The sequence below is a fragment of the Lipotes vexillifer genome, unplaced genomic scaffold (assembly GCF_000442215.2).
Source record: "Lipotes vexillifer unplaced genomic scaffold, Lipotes_vexillifer_v1.1 scaffold528, whole genome shotgun sequence".
NCBI lineage: Eukaryota > Metazoa > Chordata > Mammalia > Artiodactyla > Lipotidae > Lipotes > Lipotes vexillifer.
Window position 1 is genome coordinate 528746 of NW_006794582.1, and position 26312 is coordinate 555057.

Below are 26312 nucleotides of genomic sequence, written 5' to 3' on the forward strand. Positions count from 1 at the left end.
CCCCCCCCCCCCCCACCACTTCCTCATGCTTCCAGCTCAGTCTCTGAGACTTCTGGAGCACAGTTAGTAGTTTCCTCTTTACTTGGAGGCTGACAGGTCCTGTTCATCTGAGTGAGACACTTGGATGTCCTCAAGAGAGAGATGTCAGCACACGGGCCAGAGCATGGTGTGGGATCTGGAAACTTGGCGTTTCTAGCCAGCAGTATAACCTGACGTTTGTCAGCACCCTCACTGTCAGGTGCACTTATGACTTTCGGGGTTGATATGAGGATGAAATTAGGTGGAGACCCTGAATTGCATGGAACAGAGCCCTGAGGCAAAGTGGTGATAAATAGGTGTGGTCAGCAGAATTCTTCCAGTGTAGCCTCTCTTTGCAACCTAGGGCCTGTTTTACTTGCTTGTCCTGACTCCCCCCACCCTGTGACAAGAAGCTAATCTTCTAGCTTACCAATAAGTGAACCTGCTCTGGGAGAGCAGATTCATCTGCCTGGGGTCTTTCAGACAGCCCCCCCCCTCCACTCCTGGCTCATCTTCTTCCTTGATGTTGGCAGGTCAGCCTGTCACCAGAAGACCTGCAGGCACTGGGGAGTGCCATCAGTATGGTGACCCAGCACGGCAGTACCACCCTCACCATCCCTAGTCATGATGATGACCTTGCCACATCTGGCACACACACAGTCACCATGGTCAGCGCTGATGGCACCCAGACGCAGCCCGTATGGCCAGGCGGTTTGCTTGGGGTTTCTTGTTCTCTTGTCCTTCCTTTCTGTGGGATGAGCCCTAAAGTGCAGGCTTAATTAGTCAAGCCTTCATACGAGGACCAAGATTCCCACACATAAAGGGTCTTCCCTACATCTTCTCTGGGTCATCAGCAACTCTTGTTGAAAAGCGTTGCAGTGGGAGTCAATAGACGGTTTCTAAATCTCAGTCTACCCCTAATTTGCTTTGCTGCCATAGGCAAGTTACTTGTCCATGAACTTTAGTTCATCTTCAAATGAGGGGATTAAATGATCTCTGGGACCTTTTACAGCTCTGTCCTTCTGTGATTCAAAATTCCTAAATTAAGTTGGCTGTAAATTAAAGTAAGATACAACCCCACTTAGCTCTGAGCCCCAAGCTAATTAATTAATCTGACCCATAATGGTTTTATTCATTTCCTTCTGGGTTGTTCCCAGCCACCTTGCTTGGAGGGATTTTTTGGATTGGGGGTTGGGAGAGTAATGTAGGCGTGTTGGAAAACCTCATTCTTCTATATTTCAGGTCACAATCATTACCTCTGGGACTGTGGTGGCTGAGGACTCAAGTGTAGCATCTCTTCATCATCAACAGGTGGCGCTGTTAGCCACAGCCAATGGAACTCACATTGCGGTGCAGGTGAGTTGAGGTCTGGTAGGATACTGTGGCCACAGAAAGGAACTAGAAGGGAAGGGGAACTAGATGGAGGTCTTGAAGAGGACAGCATTTGGCTCAAAAAGAGCCCATTTCAGAGGACAAATCCCTTTCTGCCTGCATCCACACACCTGTCTCAGGCTCTTTCTTGACTGAGTCAGGGTAGGGAGCCACTTCTGACCTTCAGGATAACTTCGATGGCAGTCTCCCTGGTGGTCTAAACCCTTCATGTCTTCGTGTCCCTGTTTCTTCATCTGGAAAATAAGGAGGCTGAAGTAGACGATTACTCCAATCAGTCATTCCCCTTCTATGAGCAAACTGCTCTGTCTGACCCTGGACCATTCCATGGCTCCTCACCATGCCTAGCCTAATAGGATTCTATGAGTGAACTTCCTGTTTCTTGGGGCCCTGCTAAGTTCTCAGGTGTTTGGCGGAGGGTGGGTGGAGATTCAAAAAAGTAGGCCTCATATACTACCACTGGAATCTAGGAGGGAGGGTCTCACTCTCTCCTTCCTTCTCCCCCTTCTCCACAGCTGGAGGAGCAGCAGACCTTAGAGGAGGCCATCAGCGTAGCCACTGCTGCCATGCAGCAAGGGACTGTGACCCTGGAGACCACAGATTCGGAGAGCGGCTGCTGAGCCCGAGAGGGCTGGGTCCCACACCATGTTGGAAGAGGTGCCATGCCGTACAGGCATCCCTGCCTCCAAGGGCCCAGGCTGTGGCTGACACGTGGAAGGTGGCCACACAGGTCTCTAGGGCAAGAAGGCAGCAGGAAAATGGCCTGAGGGGCACAGGGAAGGGCCCAAGAGAAGGGCCAAGCAGCTGGAATCGGGGGAGTGTGTCATCCTCAGGAGCTAAGGAGGACAAGCTTGATCAGCAGGCTGCACTGGGGTGTCCTCCCCCCAAAATCAGCTGAGCGCCCTCTCCTCTCTCTAGAAAACACCCTTCCTGCCCTTGGTCTACTCCCCTTCTCAGGTGGCAACTGGGGCTGCTCTTGGGACTGGTCCTCTGCTCCAACTGGTCACTGCCCACTAGGGGAGAAGGCAGACAGCCCTTCAGCCCAGTAGGGGCAGCTTGGGCCCAGCACTGCCCCTCCCAGCAATAACCACCTCCCCGGAGGCCAGCCGAGATGTCTGGCCACTTGGCAGCAGGGACTTTCTGCCACCGCAGTCAGAATTGCTCAGGGGCTTGTGGCTGGAGAAAAGGTGCCCAGCCCCACCCCTACCCCCAGCTGCTCCCCAACCTCTCTGTGGCAGAGAGGGAGGGAGCAGCCTTGTACATACTGGGGATTGGGTGTAATTGGTTTTATTTTTTTTAATTCCATTTTGATAATTTTTTTTCCTGCTCTGGATGGTGGTGGCAAACGGGTGAATGAGTATTTAATAAAAGTTTCAAGTTTCCACCTGGGTCCCTCCCTCCTCCTCCCTTCTTTCAGCTTCGGGCCCTGGTGGAAGGGCTGGTCAAATCAGGCTCTTGGCCCTGTATCCCGGGCACAAACCTCACTCAGCCTCTGTGCCCGACTGGTGGGCCTGCCCTCCCAGAGGCACAGGGGGAAGGAAGCCCTGGTATGAGAGAAGCCCTGAGGAGCTGCCGGTGGCTTCCTGCCCACAGCTGAGCAAGCAGGCTCCCGGTAGCCAAGCAAGACCAGTGTGAGCACTGCTTCCAGGCTCCGGTTGTGTCTCAGGCCTCAAGATGGGTGGACTGGAGGAGCTCTGTTTTCTCTCCCTTACCTTGTGTTATGTCATCAGAGGCCCTCCACACACAGCACACAATCCACTGCTCCAAGTGGGCAAAGCCCCATGAGGGGGGGTGCCTTTGCCAAGGTACCCAGGGTCTCTGATGCCTCTGCTGCCTGGTGCTGAAGTCCTAGCTTTGGTACCCAGCTCTGGGGTTACCCACCTAGGTGTCTGGGGCCATGGAATTCCAAAGCCACAGTCAGACCCCACTGAAAAGTACATGGTAGGACCAGACCAGCCCTGGTGGGAAGGAAGGGATGCAGGGAAAGGGACTTGATGGAAAGAACTCTTGGGTTTGACCCCTCCTGCATGGGAGCATTGCAGGGATTGCAGGTGCCTCTTTTCCTCGCTCCATTGTCATGGATGTGCCCCACCCCCTCCCCCAACACAGACATCCTCTCCTAGGATGCCTAGAAAGCTCTTTTACTCTTGCCACCAGCTCCTTGGAAGCAGGGGGAGCTGGGACATGCCCCCAGGGAGGGGTGTCTCGATTGCCTGAGCAGGCTCCTTCAACATCTAGGGCCACTGTTCGTGGCAGGAATATGCCCCAGCCCTCACAGGTATTAGAACTAAAGAAACGGAAGCACTGATGTGGAGGGCCCTGAATCGCCAGCCTCCTGCTCCCAGGTACCCCTGAAGCTGGACCCCACCATGAGCCTCACCCCCATGAGCTTCAGAATCTCTAGGTCAGGGCCAGTGGGGCCCCAGAGTGGGCAATGCTTGGGGTGCCTTTTAGAACCAAAGCCTAGGGGATGGGGAGGCAGCCGATCACGTGCCACGTCCTCCTGACCTGGAGAGGTGCCCTGGCCCAGTTCCTCCTCCAAGTTTGTATTGTTGCCTTTTGTTTTCTTCCACTTGGGAGGAGCCCTACCACCACGGTAATGTTAGATGGTCCTAAAAGAAATGCTTTATCCAGTGCCTACTCTGTGCTTTACATCCATTCTCAGACCTCTTTACAATCTATGAGGTGAGTATTTCTCCTGCTTTACCAATGAGAAACTGCTCAAGGAGGTTAAGTTATTTATCCAAAGCCTCCTACCTGGTAAGTGTGGAATTGGTACAGGACCTACCCCCCTTTTATCTGACTCCAAAGTCGAGATGGGCTTGCTTTTCCCTCATCAAGCTGCCTCTGGGCGCCCAGAAGGCCCCAGGAGGCTCTGGGGCTGAGGAGGCCTCTAAAGGGCCTCACACCCAGGGAGCCAGGCTGATCAGAGTTGGGGCTCCAGCTCCCCAGGGCTTGGACCCCAGTTCCCATGCAGGGGGTGGTGCCGCTGAGCACTGCAAGAGCAACAGGCTGGGTCCTGCCAGTGTGGGGAGCCCGCGAGAGCAGGCAGGTGGAGCTGTTGCTCCGCACCATGGCCCTTCTGCGGTCTCTGCAGCCGTTTGCATTTCCTGAAACCGGATCTTGGTGTCAGAGCCGCCCCTGGGCCGGGCGGGCGCCTCAGCCATGGCCCTGCGCAAGGAGCTGCTTAAGTCCGTCTGGTACGCTTTCACCGCGCTGGACGTGGAGAAGAGCGGCAAGGTCTCCAAGTCCCAGCTCAAGGTGAGGGGCACCCGGGGCGCAGGGGAGGCCGGCAGACACGTCTCATCAGCCCCTGCTGCCTGTGCTCCTCCTGGGGCACCCAGCTAGCCAGGGACCCAGGAGGGGTGGGAGGGCCCGTGCTGGGGAACTGGGGCAACATGGCCTAGTGGATGCTGCTGCCCCTTGTCCAGAGGCCCCAGTGAGGTGTGTGCAGGGGCATCGCCCAGAGCCCTGGCCTCCAACTCTCGGGAGAGTAGAGGTGCCATCATGGGGTTCTGAGGGCCACAGGCCAAGCTACAACCCAGACTCTGTGTGATGAGCACACGTCTCCCCAGAGTCAAGCTTGGGCACACACCCTACTCCTTCCTGCCGCTTCCTCCTGGCTTTGAAGAGAGACAGTTAGCTAGTACTTGTCAGTCACTTCCTCTCAGAGCTGAGAGAGAGGGTTCAAGAGCCTCTCGCAGTCCCAAACCAGGCCAGCTCAGTCATCCTTCGCAGGAGAGCAGCTCCCCTGGACCTTGCCTCCCAGGTGGGACAGAGGTGGGAAGGGGCAAGGACTGAAGACCCCATTATACTGCTGCCTGGCTCACCACCCCCCTCACACCTACACGCCAAGTTGAGAAACTTACCTTAGACCTTGAGAACTCGAGTAGGGAAGGGGTGGAATCTGAGCCCAGGAAGAGCCCCATCAGTGATTGCCCTGAAATTCATGCTTGGTCCTAGATAATTCCTGGGGGGCCGAAAAGTTTATCTCCTTCTTTCCTGTAGCCCCATATTAGTGCTGCCTTCACCCTAGTTAGTGGGGAAGAAACAAGGCCCTAGGCCATTGGAGCCAGGGAACGCGGGGAGTCAGGAGCAGGGTGGGCGTCATCCCTCTGGGATTTGCCTTAGGGGTTCATTCATTCACTCTACAAATATTTACTGAGCACCAGCTAGGTGCCTGGCATGAGGCTAGGCCATAGTATCCTGGCATCTCCCCTGCCACCCACCCCCCACAGAGGAGGAGTGCAGTCTCAAGGAAACCTCCATTCTAATTGATCGAGCTAGGAGGTGCCTGGAAACCTGGGAGAGACAGATGGGACAGGTTAGGCATTGTACCCCACCCCTATTCCATCCCCCTACTTTTGAACTTGGACACGAAGAACTTGGATGTCCCAAACTGGTCCTATCCCATAATCGACCCCTTAGCCAGACTTGTGAGCATCCAGTAAATGATTCTTGGCTCCCCCAGGAAGGAGAGTCCACTACCACTTTTGATCATCTGAGAGAATCTCCCAACAGACAGGTCCTTCCTTACGTTCTACTTAAATTTTCTTATTGCAGGTTATGTAATCTAGTGAGGTCTTAAGTATAGATAGAGGAAAAACAGATCATCCAAAATCCATCCTTGTGGAAACTCCATGTCCTACATCCACCTCCCACTCTGCCCCTTTAACATCTTTCAGGAACAATCCCAACCTCCATGGTTTGTTGTCTCCAAGGTTCCATTTTCTACCACTCCATTACCTGTGGCCCTATGACACCTCCAGACTCTCTAAGCCTCTCATACATGGAAGATACAGCACTCCATGGCTCTCCGATTCCTGGGCCAATCAGGCAGTAAGGCTTCTTAGTTTGAGCCTCTGTCTTGGCCTCTAACTGGGTGGATGCCTGTTCCCCAACCCCAGAGGTTGAGTATTTGCAAGGAAGATCGCCTGGGGAGCTTGCATACTTGAACCATCTGCTGTCTTTGTACCGCGTCGCAGCTCACATTGAGCCCACTGCCAGCAGCCTCTGTGGTCCCACAGGACCAATGGTAGATTTCAACCCACTCGACAGAAAACTTGTCCACTCTGGGAATCTGAGCTAGCAGTGGGAGCCTCAGGCCCAGCGGCCGGTGGGGCAGAAATGGCAGGGCCCATGTCGTAGGAGAGGAAGATAAGGAAGGCAATTCTCCCTCAAGCCCATAGTGCTATAGATACTGGAATGGGAGGAAGTAGTGATAGTGTTGGGGGTGGGGATGCCGGAAAGGCAAAGGAGCAACAGAGAAGTGGCCAGAGGGCAGAGGAAGAAGCGGATGAGAGACAGACCCGCAGGGCACCCTCCTTCCACTGAAAGACTTGGTGAGAAGGGAAGAGATCTTGGGGTTAGCCTGTCCTTGCTAACACTGTCTTTGGCCTTGGCGTCCTCAGTTGGGAAGAGGCGGGAGACCTGCACCAGCCCAGAGCAGGCTATGTCTGTCTGCAACAGTCACCACTGATGTGTTGGTAGAAAGGCTGCCACCGGCTGTCCTGGGCAAAGCCGTGATGAGGCCAGAAGGAGGAGGAACAGCAAGTGCTCTGAGAAGTACCCCAAGGATTCAGGATTGTTTTCTCTGAAGAAGAGAAGGCTTGGGGGAGAGATGAGATGAGTTTTCTTCTCTGAATATTTTTTTTTTTTTTGCGGTACGCGGGCCTCTCACTGTTGTGGCATCTCCCGTTGCGGAGCACAGGCTCCGGACGCGCAGGCTCAGCAGCCATGGCCCACGGGCCCAGCCGCTCCGCGGCACATGGGATCCTCCCGGACCGGGGCACCAACCCATGTCCCCTGCATCAGCAGGCGGACTCTCAACCACTGCGCCACCAGGGAAGCCCCTTCTCTGAATTCTTATAGAAAGTACAATAGCCTTTGTCCAGGTGGGTTGAGAAAAATAAAAATAGATCAATAAGAATGGCACTTCTGCCCAGAACGGAGTTAGGTTGAACACAAAGTTTCTCAGGACTGTGAGCTTTGGCAGGGTCCTCAGAATCTCCCTCTTTAAAGAGCTTTAGGAGTGAGTTCCCATCCTGACAGTGGGCTGCAGGGAGGGGAGCCTTGGGAATGATGGGTTTCCTAACGGCCATACCATCTTCCCTCTGGGAGCAGCTTTGGCTTTAGGCTTCATGGATGATCAGCTAAGAATTTGGCTTCCTCACTCCCTGACTGCCAGGGCTGGGGTGAGGGGCCTGAGATTGGGCGCATGGTTGGAGCAGTGTGTCTCAGTGGGGATCCTAGGAGGCTTACCACTTCCCCTTGACAGACAGGAGCAGGGGGAAGGCAGGGAGGGTGAACTAGGGCCTTCCCTACTTGGCTCTGTCAGGTCTCCCAGGCTCCTGAGCCTCTCATTGGCACTCGGGGCAGTCCTGGGGCCCAGGGAGTGTCTCTTGCCCACCAAGAGCCTCTGAGCTTCGGGCTGTGTCTCCTCTGGAGAGAGACAACAACCTTCTCCTCGGTAGAGGAGAAGTTAATAACAACTCCAGTCCCGGAATCTGATGAGTGGGGTCTTCAGCTTTGCCCTGACCCCTGCATGCTGTTGGTTTCCTCAGTCTAGAGTGTGGAGGAAGGGGAGGATGATTCAATGATGTGCAGAGCACTTGACTCAGCCATATAAGCTGAGGCCTATATTGCTCCCCAGTAGGGTGACCTTAGGCAAGTCACTGCCCATCTCTGAACCTCTGGTTTCTCATCTGTAAAGCCTGAGGGCTGAACTGGGGATCACCAAGCTCTCTGGCTAGCCTCCGAAAAGAAATTTTAACAAAGTACCTCAAATAGGTGAAATTGATCCTTGATGCAGCTTCTCTTCTCCCTTATTCTGAGCCTCTGTCTTTCCTTTGATGCTGACAGCCAACCCCTCCAAGCCCCTTCTTGCTCTCAGCAGGCACACAGCTAATCCAGAGATTCCCACCTTTTAAAATTCCTGGTGCTACTCCCTCATGATAGTTTTGCTTTAGTACCCCACTGGTTGAGAAAAATACATTCAGTGACTCTTAAAAAGGATCTATATATTTTAAAAGAGTCACTTAGCACCTAGATACGTTTAAAGACTATAGGCCATCTAAAAGAGAGAGGAGATAAAGAGAGAGAGAGAGGAGAGAGAGAGAGAGAGAAATCTACCTTTGTAACTGTCTTACTTCAGTTTTAAGCTTTTGTTCTCAGAATATGAATGAAAGGGATTACAAATTACTGAATGAGTTTATCAGATCACTTACTGAGTAGGAGAAAGAAAGAAAGAAAGAAAGAAAGAGAGAGGAAAGAAAGAAAGAAAGAGGAGAGAGAGAGAAAGAAAGAAAGAAAAGAAAGGAAGGAAGGAAGGGAGGAAGGGAAGGAAGGAAAGGAAGGGAGGGGGAGGGAGGGGGAGGGAGGGGGGAGGGAGGGAGCGGGGGAGGGAGGAAGACTAAGGCCAGCTAGGAGAAAGAAATGAGTCATTCTTTTTGCAGTTAGTGCTTGGTACTTCTATGGATTCCCAAACCCTCTGTATCTGCGTCTACTCCTGAAGTCTGCGAACTACAGGACCATGGGCCTGGCGCCCATCGCATTGCTGCACTGGAGCTTTTAGGAAACTCCCAAGCCCCCAGGGGAGAACCACACCCTCAACATGCCTCCAGAGGAAACAGTGAATAACTGAAGCCTCTCAAAGGTCAATGGCTGCCAACCCAGAGGTCAGGGGCTGCTTGGGTGGGTGGGGGAGACAGAGAATCCTCTCTGGGGGAGCCCAAATGGCAGCTTGTGAAAACTACAGACACCTGGACCCCACCCCTGGAAACTCTGAGTCAGTAGGTCTGGGCGGGCCCCAGCAGATTTCAGTTTCAACCAGCTCCCCAGGTGATTCTGATGCTTAACCTGAGCCAATGTAGCAGAGATCTAGCGTAGGGCTTTAGAATCAGTCTTTGAGCAAGAGGACACTCCACCTCTCTGAGCCTTGGTTTCCTCCTCTGTAAAAGGAGGATAATGAGAGCCCTGCCTCCAGGGCTAAGGATTGATTGAAATCGGCAGGTGAGTTCCGCAAGCCAGCCTCCACTCCTGCCATTTCCTTTCCAGCATGACCTTCCTCTGGTCACACTCTCTCCCCATCCCCGGCCCTTACCCGCACCCAGGCACAGGAAGCCTGGCAGTCTGAGGTCGGCTGAGCTCTCTGGGGAGAGGCCCTGAGCCCTGAGTGTCTGGAGCCTTTAATTCCTCTTTGTCCTGACACCTGATGGCTAACAGGGTCGGAGCCTCTCTGCCCTGGTCTTCTCAGATTCCCCTGGCAAAATGTCCAGGTGAGGAAGGTCTTAGAGGACAGCGTGGGCCAATGAACCAAAGAGAGGAACAGCTCAGATAACTGTGTGCTGCTGGGTGGCAGGTTCTATCCTGGGGTGGGAGGGAATTTGTACATCATCTCCTTGAACTCCATTTTTAGAAATGTGAAAACTGAGCCCCAGTGAGGTTCATGTGCTCAGAGAGATTCAGTCCATGTCCGTCTGACTTTTGTATTTTTCCTACTTCTCCCCTTGAAGCACTTAGGTTCATTCAGTAGATATTTACTGAGTATCCATTATATGCCAGATCCAGTGATACAGCAGTGAATAAAAGAGACCAAAAACCGCACACTTGTGTTGCTAACGTTCTAGTCAGAGAACACAGATGATAAACAAAATAAGTAAAAGTGCGTGATACGTGACATGGAGGAAAATAAAGCTGAAGATATTCCTATCCTTACTGTGGGGGTAGAGGGGATAGGATTACAGATTTAAGGAAGGTGGTCAGAGAAGCCCTCCCTGAGAAGGTGACACCTAAGTAAAGATCAGAAGGAGGAGACGGTGTGAGCCATGCCGTGACCTGGGCCAAGAGTGTGCCTGGTGTGTTTGAGGAATGCAAAGGGGCCAGAGGGGCTGGAGAGAAGTGAGCAAGAGGGATGAGGTCAGAGAAGGTACAGAGTAAAGTCTCTGGAAAGACTCTGAGATGTTACTCTGAGAACCTTGGGAAACCACTGCAGCATTTAAGTTAGACTTGAGGAGTCAGTCAAAAACATTGGTTAACACAATGTGGGGGACATTGTGTTGAGCTCTGGAGTCAGGGTTGAGATTAGAGTCTTTGCTGCCCTCAAGGAATGTAGAACACCCAGAAATGCTCACACCAACAGGGAACAGCGAAAGAACATTATTACAGAGCAACTTAATAGCAGGGTACATCAGTAACAGTGGTTAATGGCACCCTTTGTTTTTTCTCTCTATAGTTTAAAATTTTTGTCATGAAAACAATATATGCTCCTGGTTCAGAAGAATATAATTTTAAAGAAGTTGAAATTTACTAGAAAAGTAAAACATGTTTTACTGGTTAAAAAAATTGAAAGACAAAAATAGTGTTAAAGAAGGTGAAATTCCTCCCCTCCCTGGGGAAGAGTGGCAGGGTGATAGCTGTTAGCAGTTTGCTGAGTCTTCTAAATTTTTTCTATGTACAAATAAACTTATTAGGTTGAACTATATGAAATTGCTGATGCTTGTTTTGACCTACTAAAATAGCAGTTTAATATGGTTCAGCATAATCTTTGCACACATATTATTTTACAAATATTTCATTCTACAGCTTGCCTTTTTCCACCTGCCAGTATAGTATGCATCTCTTTCCATGTCTGTTCATACAAATATAATAATAAAAATAGCTCACAACTTTTATTAAGCAATTTCTACTATTGCCCTATGTACCCGGTGCTGTGCTAAGCTCTTCGTTCTAAAACACCCTGTGGAGCAGGCGCCTTATTTTCCTCAAAGAGGAGGAGACTAAGGTCTTGGAGAAGTTAAATCACTTGCCCATAAGTACACATGTGGCAGAAGTAAAATTTTCAACCACACACAGATCCGTGACTTGGTGTTACCTGTCCCCTCTTTTTTTTTTTTTTCCGGTACGCGGGCCTCTCACTGTTGTGGCCCCTCCCGTTGCGGAGCACAGGCTCCGGACGCGCAGGCTCAGCGATCATGGCTCCTGGACCGGGGCATGAACCCGTGTCCCCTGCATCCGCAGGCGGACTCTCAACCACTGCGCCACCAGGGAAGCCCACCTGTCCTCTCTTGAAGGAGCCTTGGGCTGTCTCCAGTGCCTCATTTATTCTCCCTTTCTTTCTTTCTTTTTTTCCTCTTTCTTCCTTCCTTCCTTCCTAACTTCCTTCCTTTCTTCTTTCTCTCTTCCTTTCTTCCTTTCTTCCCTTCCTGCCTTCCTCCCTTCCTCCCTCCCTCCCTTCCTTCCTTCCTCCCTTCCTTCCTTTCTTCCTTTCACCATGCCGCGGCTTGCAAGATCTTAGTTCCGGGACAAGGAATCAGCCTGTGCCCCCCACAGTGGAAGCACAGAGCCCCAACCACTGGACAGCCAGGGAAGTTCCCAATGCCTTTTATTCTAAACTATGCTTCAGTGAGCATTCTTGTACAGGTAACTGTTCTCTTGAGCATCTATAGGTTAGATGATTAAAATTGCTGGGGTCATGCCCAAATTTATGTTTGATACACTCTTGCCCTCCAGAAAGACTACCAATTCACATCTCAACAGTGGGGCATTTGAGTCCCCATTTCTCCACAACCTCCTCAATACTTGATAGTATCAGTCTTTTGCATCTTTGCTAGTTTGTTAGGTAAAAAATTGCACTTTCTATATGAGAAGGGAACTTATATTTGTTCTGTGCAGAGCTAACTCTCTCACTTTCTCTCTATATATATCTCACTCCATCCTCATGGCCCCTGTACGTGGTGGGTATTATCCTCTGTTTTACTGACAATGATACTGAGGCTCAGCGGTGAAGGAGTTTATCCAAGGCCTCATAACTAGAAAGTGAAGACTCTGGCCTTCCATATCCCCCCGCACACTTCACTGGAGTGTAGCCATTTGGCTGGGCTATGCAGGAAGCTTCCTCAAAGAGGTGCTTTAGGAGGCTTGAAGAAAGATAAAGACATGGGTAATTTGAAAAGAGGCCAGGAGGCAATAGGTAGAAATATGTGAAACTCTTAGAATAACACCTATCTCTTCAGAAGTGGGTATTTCTCTTAGGTTGGTCACCCTGGATTTTAAGTGCTAAGCATGGAGTGGTGGCACCTCTTAGAGTGTGGATTGGTATCCTATGACCACAGATGTATTAATCATGTCTTCTCTGCATATAGGTGGTAAAAACCAAACTCAAAATAACTTAAAGGAGATGTTATAGATTGGCTCACATAACCAACAAAACTCCAAGCATAGTATTGGCTTCAGGCATGGCTGGATCTAGGTCCTCAAATGATGACTCTTTATACCTTGACTGCTTTTTTTCACTGATAGCTTTATTCTTAAGCAGATACTTCCCACACAGGGACAAAAATGTCAGCTACATCTATCTTCTAACAACTTAACTCTTTCCATGTATACCCATGGGAAAGAGTACACCTCTTCTCCACTAGAGGAAGCAAAACTCCCAGGGATGATTCTCATTGGCCTAGATTTGGTCATGTGCATCCTTGAACCAAACACCACGACTCCAATGTGCCCACCCCTGCAGCCAGGTGGGGTAGGGGTGCAAATGGCCAATACCACAGATATTGAAAATGGGGGAGAGTTACTTCTCAAAGGAAAATCAAGGTTCCATTACCAAAATAAGGGAGGGGGGCAGAGTTCATCAGGAAGAAACTTCAGATGTCCTTTAGAACAAGAAGAGGCAAAACCAAAGATGGCACATGAGATAATTTGAAGATCATGGGAATGAGGGTTGGGCTGGGGATCAGAGATGGCTGTCCAGAGGGAAAAGAGAAACACCAATCCCCTTGCTGGGCCCCCCAACTTCCCACTTTGCTGAGTTGAACCTGAGGCCCAGGAGAACATTGGGAAGAAGTCTCAAACCCTTCTACCCCTCCTCTCACAAAAGAGAATAAAGAAATGAAGACTTGGTATACACGCCATCTCTAGGATGTTGCCAGCTTCTGCCTCAGAGGAGCTGATTCCAAGGTGGACTGCTGGTGGTGGAAGCAGCCCTTAAATACAGCATTTATTGACTGCCTTTGGTGTGCAGGAGAGGACATAGGTGCTGTGAGACATAAAGATGAACATAGACCTTGCCTCCAGAGCTCACTATATAGTTGGGGAATGAGGCTCAGGGTCAATATATATATATATTTTTTTGGTTATAAATTTATTTATTTATTTTTGGCTGCATTGGGTCTTCATTGCTGCGCGCGGGCTTTCTGTAGTTGTGGCGAGCGGGGGCTACTCTTTGTTGCAGTGCGCGGGTGTTGCATTGCGGTGGCTTCTCTTGTTGTGGAGCACAGGCTCTAGGTGTGTGAGCTTCAGTAGTTGTGGCTCGTGGGCTCTAGAGCACAGGCTCAGTAGTTGTGGCTTATGGGCTTAGTTGCTCCACAGCATGTGGGATCTTCCTGGACCAGGGCTCGAACCCGTGTTCCCTGCATTGGCAGGCGGATTCTTAACCACCGCGCCACCAGGGAAGCCTCAGGGTCAATATTTTAATGCGGAAGCAGCCTTCAGAGCCAGGAACAACCAGCTGCAACGTCAACTCCGCCACTTTTAACCTCTCCAAGCCTCAGCATCTTCATCTGAAAAACAAAGATAATAATGTCTGTATATCATGGTTGCAGAGATTAGACATGGGGTATAGAAAGCACCTCATATAGTGGCTGGCACATAGTATGTGACGAGTTTTAATCATTCACGCTGTCTGTGATAAGTGCTATAACAGAATTACCCCAAGACAATTTTATTTTTTTCCTGATCTCCTTGTTCAAGCTTCAACGTCTTTGTTCTAATATCATGGGTTTGTTAACCAACCCATTTCCCCTCTGTACTGTCATGGCCACCATCCCTTTTAGCCTTGTCCTCCACACCCCACAGACCATTGTTCGTGCCCCTTCTTTGCTCCCTCTCCAGCTCCCTTCCATCTTTAGAAGGGCAGTGACTGGAACTGCACACACCCTTCCTGGAGCAGACACACTGGACTCTAGGCACACTGCAGCCTGAGTCTTTGATGGTAGATGTCAGGCTTCTGCCCTTGAGCCTTGGGATCTGCAGAGCTGGATTTGAATCCTAGGCTCTTGCTCAGTGTGGGTCCTTGGGCAAGTTACTGAGTCGGTTGAGCCTCGGTGTCCTTGTCTGCAGAAAGGGCACATACCTGCCTGACGAAGTGGCAAAGAGCATGGCTGCCTTGGTTTGAATCCCAGCTCTGCCAGCCCTGTGCCCTTGGGTGAGTTACTTAATGTCTCAGAGCCTAGGGTTTTTTTTTTCATCTGTGAAATGAGGATATAAACACTTGTTATGTGGGTTAAGTGAATTATATGTAAAGTGCTGAGCACAGTGCTTGGCGCATAGCAAGTGTACAAGTTTTCGTTTTTTCGATTTTATTGAGGTATAATGTTCATTTTAATTTCAGGTTTACAACGTAATGATCCTATATTTATATATATATTGTGAAATGATCACCACAGTGAGTCTGGTTAACAGCTGTCACTATACATGGTTACACAAAATTTTTTTTCTTGTGATGAGAATTTTTAAGACCTACTCTCTTAGCTACTTTCAAATATGCGATACGATATTGTTAATTATAGTTACCATGCTATATATTATATCTCCCCAGGACTTTTTTTTCAATATTTATTTATCGTATTCATTTATTTAGCTGCACTGGGTCTTAGTTGCTGCACGCGGGATTTTCGTTGTGGCATGCAGGATCTTTAGTTGCGGCACGCGGGCTCTTTTAGTTGCAGCATGCGGGATATAGTTCCCTGACCAGGGATCGAACCCATACTCCCTTCATTGGGAGCTCAGAGTCTTAACCACTGGACCACCAGGGAAGTCCCCTCATGACTTACCCGAAGTTTGTACCTTTTGAGCACCTTCACACATTTCACCTCCCCACTCCACACCTCTTGCAACAGTCTGTTCTCTGTATCTGTGAACACCTTTTTTTCCCTTTTTAAAAAATTCTATATATAAGTGAGATCGTATGGTATTTGTCTTTCTCTATCAGACTTATTTCACTTAGCATAATGCCCTCAAGGTCCATCCGTGTTGTCGCAAATGGCAAGACTTCATTCCTTTTTTAATGACTGAATAACATTCCATTGTGTATATATATACAGAAGCTTTAGTTATGATTGAATTGAATAATATATGCAGAAGACTCAGCCAGGATGGGGGTGGGGACAAGTGAGGAGGTGGGAGCCGCCCTTTGGCCCAGTTTTGGTTGGGGTTCAGGAAGGCAAACTGCCCTCTGTCTCAGGTGCTGTCCCACAACCTGTACACCGTCCTGCACATCCCTCACGACCCTGTGGCCCTGGAGGAGCACTTCCGAGATGATGACGATGGCCCTGTGTCCAGCCAGGGGTACATGCCCTACCTCAACAAGTACATCCTGGACAAGGTAGGGCCCCTCTAACCTATTCCCACTTCCCAACCTGACCAGCACCCTAATACATTGCCACCCCAACTCCTCCCACTATGAACCCCATTTCTGTCCCCTCTGTCCATCCCTGCTCTCCCATCTCCATCCTTCACCTCCCAGCCACCTGCCCACTCCTGGCTCCCCTTAACTCACTGTCAAGCTTCCTCCTCTCTATCTTAGCCTCCACCTTTCCCACGACCTTCCACCCCATCCCTGCCTAGCTTCCAGCTGTAACTTTTACAAAAGGCTCTCCAGTTTCTCCCAAGTGCTGTCACCCCTGCTTCTCCCAGCTGTCGCTGTCTTCTCAGGTTCTCCTTGACTGTCCACTCCCTCCTGGGCTTCCCCTTCTTTCTCCCTGGGCTGAGAGACCTGAGTTTCTCTGTGTGCAGGAGACTAGGGGGCAGTGGTTGTGAGGGAGTGGTGGCAGTAGCAGGGCTGGGGGCTGGGGTCAGGCTGCTTGGTCAGCTAGTTACCTGATCATCAGCTCAGGGACTCCTCAAGTTAGAGCCCCAACATGGCAGTGTGGGGAGCAGGGGAATAGATGACCCTAAGAAGCCAGCTGGAGCCTAGTTGGGTGGTAGAGCAGGGACGGGGCAGCCTTCTCAGCTGACTTGCCGGCCTGGTGGCAGGTGGAGGAGGGGGCTTTCGTTAAGGAGCACTTTGATGAGCTGTGCTGGACCCTCACGGCCAAGAAGAACTATCGGATTGATAGCAACGGGAACAGCATGCTCTCCAATCAGGATGCCTTCCGCCTCTGGTGCCTCTTCAACTTCCTGTCTGAGGACAAGTACCCTCTGATCATGGTTCCTGATGAGGTAAGCCCCAGGGACTTTATCACTTGGGGACAGACCTTAGCAGAACCATGAAGGAGGCCAAATTGCCTCCGTACTTTCCCACATCCCCTTTCTTCTTTATCTCCCCACCCTGGGACCTGTTCACACCCATCTGTCTCCAGATGCTTAGAAGTGTCCATATCAGAACAATTATGCCTTCTCCCAGGAGGTCAAAAACTACACTTCCTTCAAGGCTCTGCTAGCCCTCACAGTAGGAAAATGATCTGCAAATTCTATTTACACAGAGGTGTGAATGCCTGATACATTACTGGGCATTTAAAAATGAGAACATTTAAAATCAAATGGCAGGATTTTAGGCACTGTGGCGATCTGAGAAGGATGCTATTATTAGGGGAATAGAGACCTTCCTGGGACATCTCTCCAGTTACTCCAAGTGTGGAATCAAGTCTGCCCCTGGTTTCAGATTTTCTCTTTCTGTCTTCTACAATATAGGGGAGAGCTGGGGCAGACTCAGCTCAGGGCCCCAGAGAAGGCATCCTGGGAGTAGAAGCCTAGAGTCTAGCCTCTACCTCCTTAACTCATGGGTAAAGCCAGGGCAGCTGCCCCGCCTTTTCCAGTCACCCTGCACCCTCCCTCTGCTCCCCCTCCTCTCTCCCCTGTCCATTCAGCCTTCTCCTGACCCTTTAGCCCTTTTGGTGGTTGCGAAGATACCAGGGCGAATTTAGGTCTTTAGCGTAGGGTACGTGGGGGAGAGATCCACCGTATTTACAAGAAGTCCTGGCACATCTAACTGCGCTCAGATTCGTGCCCTTGCCTCTGTTTGTGGGAAGAGTGAGGGGTGCCCCGTCCCACTCCCAGCAGAGACCCAGTAGCCCCCAGAGTGAAAGTCCTGGAGAGAGTTTCCCAAGGAGCTGCTGGGGCAGTCGAGGGACATGTGTCTATCTATACAGACACCTGGCTGGCTGGGCATCTTTGTCAGACTCCTGCCAGTCAGGACAAGGTGGCCTCTCAGAGGTCAGAAAGCTGCTTGCTACTGTGATCAACATGCAGTGTGAACAAACTGCAGCAGGAGGTACCCCAACCACCACTTCCTGTTCCTCTGTAACAGGTTTCCTGTCCCTGCTCTGCTTACTCCACCACCAATCCCCTTGCCCTCCCACAGGGGAAGGATCCCTAAGGTTGGGGCTTGGGGCTTGGAATAAGGACTCATGGGATGCGGATCTGAATTGAGTTCTGGCTGCTACCAACTTGCTGTATGATTCAGAACAAGTCACTTCCCCCCCCGCCGCCTTTTTTTTTTGAAAGGAATTCCTTTATTTTTTATTATCATTTTTTATTTATTTATTTTATTTTTGGCTGTGTTGGGTCTTCATTTCTGCACAAGGGCTTTCTCCAGTTGTGGCAAGCGGGGGCCACTCTTCATCGCTGTGCGCAGGCCTCGCACTGTCGCGGCCTCTCTTGTTGCGGAGAACAGGCTCCAGACGCGCAGGCTCAGTAGTTGTGGCTCACGGGCCCAGTTGCTCCGCAGCATGTGGGATCCTCCCAGACCAGGGCTCGAACCCGTGTCCCCTGCATTGGCGGGCAGACTCTCAACCACAGCGCCACCTGGGAAGCCCCACTTCCCCCTTTGAGCCTCAGTTTTGTCATCTGCAAAGTGAGGATATTGGATGAGAGGACCCTTGTTCCCCTGTTGACATTTTCTATGACTTGCTGTCTCGGCCTGGCCCTTGGCCCCCGCAGCTCCCACCTCACCCTGCCCTTAATTCAAGGCAGGAAGGAGTGGGACTGGAGCTTGGGGAGGGGATGCCTGAATTGAAGTTGGGGCTCCAGGATCCCCTCCTAAATCTCTACTCAGGTGTCCTCCAGCGTTTAGTTGTTTTGTCCTCTGACCCTACCCCACCGTCCTGTCCCTGGTCACTTCTGCCCAGGCCCCGGGCGCCTGATGGGAGCGCCCCCTGGTGTTGGCACCAGCGCCACAGCCTGCTGCAGCCACCAAGCCTTCCCTCCCCCGCTCCAGGTGGAATACCTGCTGAAGAAGGTGCTCAGCAGCATGAGCTTGGAGGTGGGCTTGGGTGAGCTGGAGGAGCTGCTGGCCCAGGAGGCCCAGGCAGCCCAGAGCACCAGCGGGCTCAGCGTCTGGCAGTTCCTGGAGCTCTTCAACTCAGGCCGTTGTCTGCGAGGCGTGGGGCGAGACACCCTCAGCATGGCCATCCACGAGGTCTACCAGGAACTCATCCAAGACATCCTGAAGCAGGTCAGGCCAGGCTGGGAACTAGGGGAGGACCCTGAGTAGGGTGAAGGTGGGGGGGGGGCAGTGATGCCTCTGACTTTGCTCTGGCTGGCAGGGCTACCTGTGGAAGCGAGGGCACCTGAGGAGGAACTGGGCAGAACGCTGGTTCCAGCTGCAGCCCAGCTGCCTCTGCTATTTCGGGAGTGAAGAGCGCAAGGAGAAAAGGGGTACAATCCTGCTGGATGCGCAGTGCTGCGTGGAGGTGAGGGGGACAGTTGAGGGGGTAAAGCACATCTCAAGGCTCAGAGGGGCTCCAGTGCGGTGTGAAGGCAAGGGGCTCAGGAGGAGGGTAAATGGGAAAAGCCACAGTGACAAATTCCCGCTTAGATGAGTGCAACCCAAATACAGCTGACCCTTGAACAACACAAGTTGGAACTTATATGTGAATGTTTTTCAATAAATACATTCAGGAGTACAGCCAGCACCATCAGCAGTTGGTTGAATTCGCAGATGTGGAACCAGGATACTGAGGGCCGACTTTAAAGTTATATGTGGATTTTTGACTGGGCAGAGGTTTGGCACCCCTAACCCCTGCATTGTTCAAGGGTCAGTTGCATACCTGGGTACCTCAAGGCTATTCTCGGCCATGGCAGCAGTTTTTTTTTTCTTTCAGAAAAGTAACACACTTTATTTTTTCTTCCAGTTTTATTGAGCTATAATTGACATACAGCACTGTATAAGCTTAAGGTGTACAGCATAATGATTTGACTTACATACATCATAAAGTGATAAGCACATAAGTTTAGTGAACATCCCTCATCTCATACAGATACAAAATTAAATAGAAAAAAATTATTATCTTGTGATGAGAGCTCTTAGGATTTATTCTCTCAGCAACTTTCCTATATAACATACAGCAGTGTTAATTTATCATGTTGTACGTTACATCCCTAGTACTTATATCTGGAAGTTTGTACCTTTTTTCTTTTTTTAAATTTATTTTATTTATTTTTTGGCTGTGTTGGGTCTTCATTGCTGCGCGCAGGCTTTCTCTAGTTGCGGCAAGCGGGGGCTACTCTTCGTTGTGGTGCACGGGCTTCTCATTGCAGTGGCTTCTTTTGTTGTGGAGCACGGGCTCTAGGGCATGTAGACTTCAGTAGTTGTGGCACACGGGCTCAGTAGCTGTGGCTCGCAGGCTCTAGAGCGCAGGCTCAGTAGTTGTGGCTCATGGGCTTAGTTGCTCCACGTCATGTGTGATCTTCCCGGACCAGGGCTCAAACCCGCGTCCCCTGCATTGGCAGGCGGATTCTTAACCACTGTGCCACCAGGGAAGCCCTGGAAGTTTGTACCTTTTGATGACCTTCATCCAATTACCTTCCCTCCATCCCCGCAACAACCTCCCTCCCCACCTCTGGTAACCACAAATCTGATCTCTTTTTCTATGGATTTGTTTGTTTGTTTTTGAAGTATAATTGACCTACAATACTGTGTTAGTTCCTGTTACACAACGTAATGGTTCGGTATTTCTATATATTTCAAACTGACCTCCACACTAGGTCTAGTTATGATAGGTCACCGTACAAAGATAACTATGTAATCATAGTTATTGACTATATTCCCCACACTATTCATTTTACACCCATGACTCACTTATTTTGCAACTGGAAATTTGTACCTCTTAATCTTCCTCAACTTTTTCCTTCCTCTCAGTACGCCCCCTACCCTCTGGCAAACACACCTGTTTGTTCTCTGTATCTATAACTCTGTTTATGTTTTGTTATGTTTGTTTATTTGTTTTGTCTTTTTTAGATTCCATATGTCAGCGCTTTATTCAAAAAAAACAAACTGCAAATCAAATACTAAAGTCATTGGTGAATAATGTGGACTTTGCTAAAGATTTCAGAGGAGATGGCTTATGTCTCACTCTACCCAGCAAAACTTTCTAAAATTCCTCTTTGAAGTTCTTTCTCCTTCACCCAAATTCCATTCCCTTTGGCAACTCTATACCTCCCTATTCTTTCTCCCTTCCCATCCCTTTTCCTCCCTTGACTCTGTCCATTATTTTAGAGGCTTAAAACAACAATTTTAAAAACTGTAGTGAAAAAATATACATAACATGAAATTTGCCATTTTAACCATTTTGTGTCACATTTCAGTAGCATTAAGTACATTCACATGTAACTATCCCAATTATCTATTTCCAAAACTTTTTTATCATCCCAAACAGAAACTCTGTACCCATTAAGCAATAACTCATCCGCCCTTCCCTCCAGCCCCTGGTAACCTCTATTCTGCTTTCTATCTCCATGAATTTGCCTATTCTAGGTGCCTCATATAAGTGGAATCATATAATATTTGTCCTTTTATGTCTGGCTTCCTTCACTTAGCATAATGTTCTCAGGCATGTTGTGGCATGAATCAGGACTTCATTCCTTTTCATGGCTGAATAATATTCCATTGTAAGGATGTACCACATTTTGTTTATCCATTCTTTGATGGATATTGGGTTGTTTCCATCTTTTTGCTATTGTGAATAATGCTATTATGAACATCCAGGTACAAGTTTCTGGGTGGATATATATTTTTTCTCAGGGTACATACCTAGGAGTAGAGTTGCTGAACCATACATTAATTCTATGTTTAATTTTTGAGGAACAGCCAGACTTTTCTACAGTGGCTGCACCATCTTCCATTCTTACCAGCAGTGTATGAAAGTTCCAATGTATCACCAACACTTTTTATTTTACATTAGAAAATGTTATTATTATAGTCATCCTAGGCCATTTTGTCACATAGGGAAACAGCTGTCATTGTGGGAACAGCACAGATCTAGGCAGAAATCCAGCTCCACCACTAATAGGCAGTGTGAATTGGGCAAGTTCCTGGACCTCTTAGAGCCTCAGTTTCTTTCTCTGTAAAGTGGAGCTAATAATCCATGCCTGGTACAGACTCTAGAACACATGAAGCTCAGTAGGTGGTAGCTATTATTTTCCACTAGAATGTAAGCTTAGGGAAGGCAGGGATTTGGTCTGTTAGGCACATCTCAGTATCCCAAATGCCCAGAGCAATGAGTGGCACTCAGTAGACACTACAAAATATCTGTGGAATGAATGAATGGAGAACTTTCTCAACAGGCAGGGCTTTGTGGAAATGAATGGTCTCGATAGTGAGGACCCTGTCATGGGAGATGTTCCAGCGTGATCTGCATAAACACTGAGTGATCCCTCTGTGCTAGGCCCCATGGAGAGATACCAAGAGAACAGTCCCACCTTCAAAGAGCAAAGGATACAGAGCTGTGGGCACACAAGTATCCCCATAACTAACCTTCAAACCGGGCCACATAGGCTCCTGTCAGAGTGGGAGGGGTGCCCGGGGAGGATGGTTAGCCAGCGGGGGTAGGGGCTGGAGCTGCAGCACCCCTGGGGCAGGTGTGGCCCTGACTCCAGTGAAGCCAGCCTGTCTGGGACCGTCCACCCTCTCCCAGGTGCTGCCCGACCGAGAAGGGAAGCGCTGCATGTTCTGTGTGAAGACTGCCTCCCGCACGTACGAGATGAGCGCCTCAGACACGCGCCAGCGCCAGGAATGGACGGCTGGTGAGTGCTCGCTGGGTGGCCTGGACCTGGCTGGCCCTCAGTCGCCTCACCTGTGAAAGGGGGTGACAGCACTTTGCCCAGCGGGAGGCTGGGCACTGGACACGGGCAACTCCTAAGGCCCCTTTCTGGCGGTGGGTCACCTCGAGGCTGCCCTGCCCCCGGCCAGCCCCTCCCGCTCCCTCCGCAGCCATCCAGACGGCTATCCGGCTGCAGGCCGAGGGGAAGATGTCGCTGCACAAGGACCTGAAGCAGAAGCGGCGCGAGCAGCGGGAGCAGCGGGAGCGGCGCCGGGCGGCCAAGGAGGAGGAGGTGCTGCGGCTGCAGCAGCTACAGGAGGAGAAGGAGCGGAAGCTGCAGGAGCTGGAGCTGCTGCAGGAGGCGCAGCGGCAGGCCGAGCGCCTGCTGCAGGAAGAGGAGGAACGGCGCCGCAGCCAGCACCGCGAGCTGCAACAGGCGCTCGAGGGCCAGCTGCGCGAGGCTGAGCAGGTGGGGCCGCACAGCGCAGGAGGCGGTGGGCTGAGGGGTGTGGTGCGGTCAGGCGTGGGAGCTGAGCACTGGGGGCGGAGCCTGGGGCGGAGCCTTGGTCGAGGGCGGAGCCACGCATTGAGGGATGCAAGTGGAGGCGGGGCTTGTCTTGAGGGATTTGGGGGACAGAGCCTGTGGGCTTGAAGGATGGGTATGGGACGGGGACTGTGCCAGGAACAGGGCCTGTGGGATAAGGAACCTGGCCAAGGGATGGCTTGAGAGGAGAGACGGTAGGGAGCGGGGCCTGAGCCTACGAAATGGGAGGGTCGGACCTGAGTACTAGGTGTAGAGTGGGACCTGGCTCAGAAACCTTGGCTGGGGGCGGGACTTGGACAGAGGAGCTGCTAAAGACGGTGTGATTGGGGATGAGTTTGGATCAAGGCTGGACTAGGTTGGACTAGACTTGATCTGAGTTTATAATGAAACCAGTTTGGGGAATGCAGGATGGGAGGAAGGCAGGATGAATGTGGAGGCGGACTAAGCGTGTAGAGGCAATTAGATTTAGGATTTAAGAGATCTAGATCTAGAGTCAGACACTGTGGATTCAATCCCAGCTCTGCCTCTTAGGAGCCCTGTGATCCCAGGCAAGTTTCTCAGCCTTTCTGTGCCTCAGTTACCTGTGACATGTTGATGCCAATAGAACTTGGCTTATAGAGGTATGGAAAGGAGGATCAACTAAGGAAACACTTTGAGTTATAATTGTTATAAAAATTATAATTATTGTCATTCCCTTCCAAGCACTACCCTAATTATAATTATAAAACGTTATATTATAATGTATAATAATAACTATTAAGGCTGATGCTAAAAAGGGGATGACTTGAGCCCCTTTCCCCCATGTAGTTCACTGATCATTATCTGAATTAGTCAGGCTTGCAGAGGGGATCAGATCAGGAAACGCTGACATGAAGGAACTCCCCAGACCCTCACCCAGAGTTAAGTAGTTGGGCTGGCCTAGCAAAGCCCTGGGGAAAGGAGCAGCATACCTGCTGCCTCTCTCCCCCATGCCCCCATTGACCTGGCTCCATTTCCCGAGCAGGCAAGGGCCTCCATGCAGGCTGAGATGGAGCTGAAGAAGGAGGAGGCTGCCCGGCAGCGGCAGCGCATCGAGGAGCTAGAGGAGATGCAGCAGAGGCTTCAGGAGGCCCTGCAACTAGAGGTGAAAGCTCGGCAAGACGAGGAGGCTGTGCGCCTAGCCCAGACCAGGTAGAACTGAGGGGCCCCTTCTGCTTCCCCTCCCTGACTTCCCGACCCCGCCGCCCCCCACCCCCGCCGCACTTGCCGAGCACCTGCAAGGTGCCTTGGCTCTGGAGGTGACACAGTGGATGCCTGGCAGACTGCTGGAGGAGGAGGAGGAGAAATTGAAGCAGCTGCTGCAGCTGAAGGAGGAGCAGGAGCGCTATATTGAGCGGGCACAGCAGGAGAAGCAGGAACTGCAGCAGGAGATGGCCCTGCAGAGCCGCTCCCTGCAGCAGGCCCAGCAACAATTGGAGGAGGTGCGACAGAACCGGCAGAGAGCCGACGAAGACGTGGAGGTGAGGCCTGGGGTGGAGCTGCCAGGTGAACGAGGGTGAGCGTGTTAATGCACAGGCTCTGGAACCTTCCCTCAAGCTCTAACCCTCAGGCTCTATTATTGCCTGGCTGTGTGACCTCTGACAAGTTGCCTAACCTCTCTGAGTTCCAAGTCCCTTATCTGAGAAAGGGGACTGGTAATAGCATTGCTATGAAGATTAAATGAGATAACACGTGAAATTAAGTATGTAGTAAGCACTGAAGAAACCTTAGCTACGACTTTTATCATTGTTATTAATCTGGGCAAAAATTTTTCCTCCTACTCTTCCAGCCCCTACTTTGCTATCCCTGTACTTTGGCTCCACTCTTTGGAGCCTGAATCTCCACAGAAGAAGACTTTTTTTTTTAAACTTTTGATGTTTTGTTTTTATTAATATTGATTATTTTATTTTGCTTTGTTGGCCTACATGGTCATTGTAAAAAATTCAAACATAGAAATAAGTATCAAAGAAAGGGAAAGTTCCTCTATGATTCCCCACCCCACAACCACTGCTAATGGCTGAGTGAACACTGGAGCAGAGGCTTTTGCATTAGGTCTTGGGAAGGTGGTGTAATGCAGTGGTTCAGAGCTCCGTGTATGTCCCTGGGCAAGGCACTTAACCTCTTTTGAATTTGTTTGCTGTTAACTTCTGCTCTGGAAGTTAAATAAGATATTAGTACATCTTAGCTGCTTAATAAGTGGAAACTATGGTTATTTCTGACCCTTTGAGGGCCTGTGAGTCCCCTGAAATTTGATGCCAACTCTTTATGAGTTGAGTTCTTAATGAGTTCATAACTCTTTATGAACATACATGAGTTTTTCTGGGAAGATGATCAATAGCCTTTGTCAGATCCTAAGGGGCGTGTGAACCTGAAAAGGTCAAGACTCTCTGTCTTGGAGGGTGGCTCTGACCCACTCCTCCCTGGTCCTGCCCGCACAGGCTGCACAGCGGAAGTTGCGCCAGGCCAGCACGAACGTGAAACATTGGAATGTCCAGATGAACCGGCTCATGCATCCAATAGAACCTGGAGGTGAGAAGGGTTAGACCCTGGAGCTTTCCCTGGAGTGGGGAGGGAGAAGGGAGGGTGGAAGGGATACCCCCAGATCTACAGAGCCAGCACAGGACTGCAGGCTAGCGGGTTCTCCTCTCCCCCTTTGCATGCACCTTGCTCCTTCCTCATACCTGCCTTTTTTCTGCCAGACAAGCGTCCCACCACCAGCAGCTCCTTCACAGGCTTCCACGCCCCTCAACTTGCCCGCCGTGACTCCTCCCTAAAACGCCTGACTCACTGGGGATCCCACAGCAACAAGACCCCCTCACCCAGCAGCAGTGAGCAGCAGAAGTCCCTCAGTTGTGGGGAAGAGGTGCCCATCTCAGCTTCTGCCCCTCAGGAAGATAAAGTGGACCCAGCACCAGAAAACTAACCTCTGCTAGCCTCTTTCCCCCAACCTCATGCCTACTAGGATCTGGCCACAGCTGGCCTGTGGGTGACACCAGCCTCTGAAGAAGAAGGAGCTACAGTCCTGGTGCCAAGGGCCCAGGCCCTCCAACCACGAAACAGTCCAGAATGGAACCTCGTTCATTTTTTTGCACCAGCCCCAGGCCCCAGACCACTGAGGCTGTCAGGGATGTTAATCCTTGAGAACTTGACCCTGTGCCTTAACCCAAAGGACTCTATGCCCTAGGCTGGGAAAGAGAGTCAACAAGCAAGCCAGGGGCCCTCTGTCCCCAGACTGCCACCAAGTTGTGGAGGCACATTTCCAAATAAAATCAGCTCTTGGGATAAATTATGCATCAGGTCTATAG

General features: G+C 50.6%; 2 protein-coding genes across 2 annotated transcripts in view; both read left to right on the top strand.

The window, feature by feature from the left end:
- ZNF76 (zinc finger protein 76) overlaps positions 1–2027 on the top strand; it is a 12765-nt gene extending 10738 nt beyond the window's left edge. Inside the window, exons 11-13 of the mRNA XM_007467242.1 lie at positions 552–716; positions 1261–1374; positions 1923–2027. Of these exons, the coding sequence (XP_007467304.1) occupies positions 552–716; positions 1261–1374; positions 1923–2027 (384 nt within the window). The remainder of the gene's footprint in view (positions 1–551; positions 717–1260; positions 1375–1922) is intronic.
- A 2511-nt stretch (positions 2028–4538) lies between these two features.
- DEF6 (DEF6 guanine nucleotide exchange factor) lies at positions 4539–26293 on the top strand. Its single transcript, XM_007467243.1, has 11 exons — positions 4539–4668; positions 15650–15790; positions 16441–16626; positions 18623–18859; positions 18951–19097; positions 22320–22428; positions 22616–22914; positions 23993–24159; positions 24290–24488; positions 25446–25536; positions 25707–26293. Exons 1-11 carry the CDS (start codon positions 4573–4575, stop codon positions 25928–25930), a joined length of 1896 nt encoding a protein of 631 aa, XP_007467305.1. The 5' UTR covers positions 4539–4572; the 3' UTR covers positions 25931–26293.
- Positions 26294–26312: the final 19 nt, after the last annotated feature.